The sequence below is a fragment of the Oryzias melastigma genome, linkage group LG15 (assembly GCF_002922805.2).
Source record: "Oryzias melastigma strain HK-1 linkage group LG15, ASM292280v2, whole genome shotgun sequence".
Classification (NCBI taxonomy): domain Eukaryota; kingdom Metazoa; phylum Chordata; class Actinopteri; order Beloniformes; family Adrianichthyidae; genus Oryzias; species Oryzias melastigma.
In genome coordinates this window covers 19,228,749-19,235,029 of record NC_050526.1, presented here as the reverse complement: position 1 = coordinate 19,235,029, position 6,281 = coordinate 19,228,749, and the positions used below count along the sequence as shown (strand labels likewise).

The window sequence follows — 6,281 nt, the reverse complement described above, 5'->3', positions numbered from 1 at the left end:
TTTAGATTTGATGCAGCAACTTGATCTAAACCTCAAAACTTTACCACCTTTGCTGCCTCTGGGATAAGAAACCGCATCAAGAGGCAAACTGCATGAGAGGGCAAAGTTTGGGGGAGTGGCTTGTTTCATTGCCCAAACCTGGCAACACACCCTGTTGTGAAGACATTGAAAAATGCACTTTTGTGTGAGTTTAACCCTAAAAACTAAATTCAGGTAATTCTGGAGTTGAAAGTTTTGATGCATTTTTGTATCAATAAAATTTATTTTTCCTTCCAAAGTCCCATCATATTCTAAAAAATATAATGTAAACATTCAGGCAAAGATTTCTTTTTTTTCCTTCTGAGAGTGTCAGTTGTTTAAAAATAAGAATAAATTCTTTTAAAAAGTTTTATAGATTCTGTTAGCTGTTTAATAAGGTTTTGAGTTTTGGAAATTGTGGGACTTTTAATGGTGAAATAAACCATAATATGTCAACTTTTGCCAGCAATGTCACCCTTCAGCTGTATGACCAACTTTATTATCCACCCTCAAACATATATATTAGTTCAAGCAATTAATCAGAATGGAGGAGATACTGCCAACTTTCCTAAAAGAAGAGGGAAAAAGGGAAGAAACTGCCTGTTGTAAAGTAAAAACTGAGTGGGGATAAATACAAGTTTTGCTCCTCTGCTGACCTTTGAACCACTTGGAAGCTCTTGTTTCCAAATGAAGCCTTATCTGGAGGAGCCACTGTCCCATACACAAACATGGATGTGCTTCCCCCAGCCAGTCAGCTCCTGTTTCAGTTCTCAAGAGTGTTTTCACCTCCCAGGAATCTGCTGCTTTCCGTTAAGATCTGGCCACATTCAGACTCACACATAGATGTGAGCGGAGCACTCCTCCTCCTCCTTTTCGTCTCCATGTTCTCTCCTTGGGGTCTTTTCTTTTTTCTTCTGTCCCATCCTTTGGCCTGATAGAAGTCACAGTGTGAGTCATGCAGAGTGGGTGGATGTCAGTGCAGGGTGTGGTGGGTGAGGGAACCTGCGGATGCTTGTGGCTTCCATTGGAGGGATGAAGCATCTAATTTGCCTCAAAATTGCATAAATGGGAATGAACTTTTATAATGATCATAGAGATAGGAAGAAACTGTCCTTTAATTCAGATGTGGTGCAGAACAGTTTTTTTCTGCAACTTTGGAAGAATAAAAAAAGTGTCGCAGGGAAAAAGCTGCACAGCTGCAAAATATAGACACTTGGATGCTTCTTTGAGGCTTTAAAATATTGTTAAATTGCATGCCACATTGAGTGAAACCATAATGTATAGATTAGATGTTCTTTTTCTTCTTCCAATGTGCGCGCCAGATGTGCGCCACAGCTGCGCCAGAATGGATTTATGCGCCCTGCGCATCAGCAGAACCTGGAATGGCAGCAGTCCTGCACAAAGAAAAGAAGGGCTTTATTTGAAGAAGAGGGGGAAAAAAAGAAAAAGAAAGAGCAGATCCCACCTCCCACATCACGCCCTGTCCACCTCCCTCCTAAAACTTTGCCAGTTTCCAAAAGTTGACCAGAACAGAGCAGAGCGCAGCAGCGACCGCGGAAGAGTCCAGCGCTTTTTTTTTCTCTCTGCGCACAATCGACTGTCTGTAGCCTGAGAATGACAACTTAATTGCTCCCCTCGGGCTCCACTTTTTTTCCCTTCTTCTTTTATAGAGATTATATTCATCTTTTCGTGCCGTCTGCCACACCTGCCTGCCCAAACTCTGATGGGCGCGGCTGGGATCGGAGCCCACATCTCTGTTTTGACTCGCCTGCTGGGAAGGTTGAGAGAAAAGGCACAAACGGATCAAGGATTCTGAGAAAACATCCCCCCTGGACGAGACCAGTCGCCCCTGACAGGAGTCGGACACTTGTTGAAGCTCACTGAAGGTATGGACCTTCACCTGGAGACCTTCTGTTTGTGCGTCCTGGCGCGTGGCTGCTGCATTTCTGCTGGGAGTTTTTGGTGATGGGCTCCTAACTTTATTCGCACTTAACACCTTGGGGGGTGAAAACTCCCAAGGGGGGTTTTTGAGGATCATTTTCCGGTTACAGTGATCTCTGGATACTTTTACAGCCACTTTTGCTTTTGCTGAGCTATTTCCATCCATCTAAATATATTGCAGGACTGAGCTGTGTGGCATCAGGCTTTATCTGACATCAGATCAGGGCCACAAATTGATAAGTGGGACTACTTTAGTGTCAGCTTTAGGGGTCTGGATTTGCAGGTCATAAAATTGGGCTCATGTACGAAAATGTTTTGGGTAAAGGAGGCAGTTAAATGCCCTCGCTGGCTGGGTGTGGTGAGAGGATGACCTCTTCAGTGCATTGATCTGCTGCCTCTTTTTGTTCCTTTTGTTAGTCTAGTCACCAAAGACACAAAAGTAAACACAAAAGTACAGTTTCATAGCTTCGCTGTGGCCTCCCCTATTCAGTACTTGCTGCAGAAGTTGCGTATGTGATTTGATTGTGGGTTTTTTTTACATTTCCAATCATGCGACTGATGTGGTGACTTGATGAAATGTAGTTTTAGTCCAGTAAACAAGCAACTCTTTGCTTTATTTTTTTCAACTTTAGAGAGCTGCAGCCGTGCTGTTTGTCACAGAAAAGGAGCAGATTGTGCATGACTGTGAGCCCTTTTTTCCCCTTTTTTATCATCATCTCACCAGATAGGATGGAATGGACGAGTTAACGAGACACATGGAGTTCACTGGAGAAAAGGGTGAGGTTTCCTGATTAATTTTCGATTTGCAGACACACAAAACCAAAAAAAAAATACAAAAACTAGATCATATTTAAGACCAACCATGAAAACCATAAAAAAAGCATTTCTAGAGAGAAATTCAATATATCGTAACAGAAGTCTTTTTTTTTTGCCTTCATGACCTTGTTAACGGTTTTGTTTCTGCTTGGGGCCTTACTAACACAATGCATGCTTTCCTTGCTCTCTCTTTTTAATTTAAAATGTCTTCAAGGATGACTATTTAAGAGCAGCTTATGTCTCCAAACTTCAAAACATCCACCATCTCCATGTGTTGTTTCCAAGTAAGCTTACAAAAGCAAAAATAAGGTCAATTTTGCGGAGGAATTTTTAAGAGAAAGACTCAAATTGATGGCTTTTAAGGTCACATTGTGGTAAAGTTGTGATTTTTTTAATGATGAGCCTCAGCCTTGACTCTGAAACAGGCAGACATCCCTAAAAGGAAGGAGAAAGAGGCAGATGAGCAGAGAGGAGGAAGAGGACAGCAGCTAAGGCAGAAATTCTACTGGAATGCACATTATCTATAGTAAAGCTAAACAGGCTTCTGCAGGAGAGCAACGTGCCTCCTGGAAGCATATGAGTGTTTGTTTTAATTATCGTCAGCTACACTATATTTAGCAAGAATGTCCTCCGAATGATGCTCAGATTTGGAATTAGTTGTGCACAAGTGCAGGCGTTATAAACGGTATGGCAGTAAACGGCAAGCTGACTATATTTCTAGTTAATTTCAAATAAAATGTATTTTTTTGATATAACCTGTGTTAAAATTACTTATTTTAAGCAGAAAAAATCTAATTGCACCAATTTTCTGTAAATCCTACCTGAATCGTGCAGAAGTATCAGAATAAATGTGGATTTTATGTGATAATCTAAACGAAAAAGAGGGATTTAAATATAGAATATTAAACTACACACATAAACACATAAAATAGAATAAAAACTAGTAGAAAAATGTTGCTCCTTAAGCCGTATTGTAATTGTCTTAACGAGTTTTTACTCAGGCACTCCAAATAATCTCAAGATTAACTGTATTCTACGATTTTCAGCAAAAAATGTTAAAGTTTTTCAGCAAAAAATTCCCCAAAAAACAACATTTTTTGTTTCCTAGATGAGGATTTTTGAGATACGTTTGCAGACAAAACATAACTATATTGTGAGGGCAAAAATCTGATAATTTTTTAGTAAAAAGAAGAAAAATGACACATTTGCTAATACAGATTTGATCAAATTTATATGTTTATTTCTTATTTCAGTTAGGATTTGTGTGCCCTCCAGACATGTTCCAGTCCTTATCTTTATCTCCCACACATGTGGCAATAAAACAAATATCATCAAAGCTTTTGGTTGTTATTAACTTAGTACAAGCTCAAAAACTTAAGGACATGCATTTCTTAAATTAGGCTTTACAGGAATTAGATCAGATGATTCATTTGAAAGTTCTAGAAGCGTATAAACACCAGCCAGTACAGACAACTTTCAAATCAGTGTAATGACATGTTATCGTAATTATTGTTCGGAAAACCTTTTATTTGTGGGAGGATTTTAACCTCCAGCTGAGGGCGGTTTAAGCCCAGTGGTGTTCCTTCACATCTGAATAGGAGATTAATGTTGTAAATGTGAGCTTAAGGTGGGATGATATACAAATTAACTCAAGCATAAAGTCATTTATTTTCTCTTTTTTATTAGTTGTGACAGAAACGGTAACCTCCACAACAAGACTGACAACTCTCCCACCAAGTGAGTCGCTCTAATTCTATTTAGTATAAACTAGAAGCAGTAATTATAGCCAGCCTGGTCTTAAGGAAGTCCCCGATGAGTAACAACTTCTTCTTGTTTTACTCTGTGTCTCCTGTTGCTAGAGGGAACCAGCGGATCAAATCAGAGGAATATGTCCAGCAGCACTGGAGGGCTGGGCTTGGAGAAGAATGCCTTAACCCACAGCAGCAGTGGAGCTTACTTCACTTCATGTGAGAGCAACTTTCCACTCAGAACTGGGAAGTTGTGGGTTTGCAGAAACTTGGAGATGCTGTATTTTTAACGTCTGGCAGAAAAATAGAGATTTTTTTGTTGTTGTGCTTGAAGCTTTAACAAGGGTGTTTAAACAACATTTTTGTAGGTGGCAGTGCCACAGCTTGTGTTGAAGTTTGTAATTAACGTACTTTTATAGTGAAAAACTGTTTCACTGTTATAAAAGTTAGTTTGTGCGTTTTATTTTGAAAGTATCAGGAATGAACATTTAACCAAACTAGTGTTCTCTTTTATACTATATACTTACCTTAACTCAAAAACTTTAAGAGCAGCTGTTTTTATCAAGATTCAAAAGCATAAAGCTTTATTATACATTCTCTGGTTTTGCAAACATAATTATAATCCCTTGAAAGTGGCTTACTACCACAGACTCCGATTAAAGTGTGTATGTAGAGTCTTACGCAAAACTGAGTTTTCAGATTACAAATAATAGTTTCCACAAGGACAAAAACATTCATAGACCTTGAAAACATGAACAATTTGGTGTTTTAATGCTTGATTTTATGTTTGCTTTTCTCCAAGTTTGTTGCAAACTTTACAGCATACTACTGAACCCTTAAAGAGGCATCGAATTTTAAAAAAAGTTACTATCTGGTGCTCACCAACTACTATCTGGTGTGCGCCAGCTACTATTTGGTGCTCACCAGCTACTATCTGGTGCTCACCAGCTACTATCTGGTGCACACCAGCTACTATCTGGTGCTCACCAGCTACTCTCCGGTGCTCACCAATTACAATCTGATGCTCACCAATTACAATCTAGTGCTCACCAGCTACTATTTGGTGAGCACCAGTTACTATGTGATGTGAACAAGTTTCTATCTGGTGATCACCAGTTACTATCTTGCTACTATCTGGTGTGCACCAGTTACTATCTGGTGCTCATCAACCACTACCCGTTTCTCACCAGTTACAATTAGGTGCTCACTAGCTACTAACTGGTGTGCACCAGTTACTATATGGCATAAACAAGTTACTATCTGGTGCTCACTAGCTACTATCTGATGCTTACCAGTAACTATCTTGTCACTATGTGGTGCAAACCAGTTACCATATGTTGCAAACCAGTTACTGTCTGGTGGTCACCAGTCACTATCTGGTGTTCACCAGTTAGCATCTGGTGCAACCCAGCTGCTATCTGGTGCAACCCAGCCACTATCTGGTGCAACCCAGCTGCTATCTGGTGCAACCCAGCTGCTATCTGGTGCAAACCAGTTATTATCTGGTGCAACCCAGCTGCTATCTGGTGCAAACCAGTTATTATCTGGTGCAACCCAGCTACTATCTGGTGCAACCCAGTTTCTATCAGGTGTGAACCAGCTTTTATCTGGTGCAAATCAGCTATTATAGTTATGGGCGTGCACCCATTACTATCTAGTGTGCATAAGAGACTAGTATTTTTTGTTTTTAACTTTGATCCAGCTGAGTTCCTTAAAGTAGCTTCTACAAAAATGTCATTTAAAAAAGTTTTTCCCTTA

The 6,281-nt window shown here is 39.8% G+C and overlaps 2 protein-coding genes across 5 annotated transcripts in view; one reads left to right on the top strand and one right to left on the bottom strand.

Moving 5' to 3' along the window:
• sfr1 (SWI5-dependent homologous recombination repair protein 1) overlaps positions 1 to 1,074 on the bottom strand; it is an 8,075-nt gene extending 7,001 nt beyond the window's left edge. Inside the window, exon 1 of the mRNA XM_024296855.2 lies at positions 856 to 1,074. Coding sequence (XP_024152623.2) covers positions 856 to 1,059 — 204 coding nt within the window. The 5' untranslated portion in view covers positions 1,060 to 1,074. The remainder of the gene's footprint in view (positions 1 to 855) is intronic.
• A 48-nt stretch (positions 1,075 to 1,122) lies between these two features.
• LOC112161596 (collagen alpha-1(XVII) chain) overlaps positions 1,123 to 6,281 on the top strand; it is a 26,178-nt gene continuing 21,019 nt past the window's right edge. The window contains exons 1-4 of one of the 4 annotated variants that reach the window (XM_024296845.2): positions 1,123 to 1,904; positions 2,688 to 2,736; positions 4,462 to 4,512; positions 4,635 to 4,742. In XM_024296845.2, coding sequence (XP_024152613.1) covers positions 2,694 to 2,736; positions 4,462 to 4,512; positions 4,635 to 4,742 — 202 coding nt within the window. In that variant the 5' untranslated portion in view covers positions 1,123 to 1,904; positions 2,688 to 2,693. Of the gene's footprint in view, positions 1,905 to 2,591; positions 2,737 to 4,461; positions 4,513 to 4,634; positions 4,743 to 6,281 lie in introns of all 4 variants that reach the window. The other 3 variants (XM_024296841.2, XM_024296842.2, XM_024296847.2) reach the window with 3 other exon arrangements.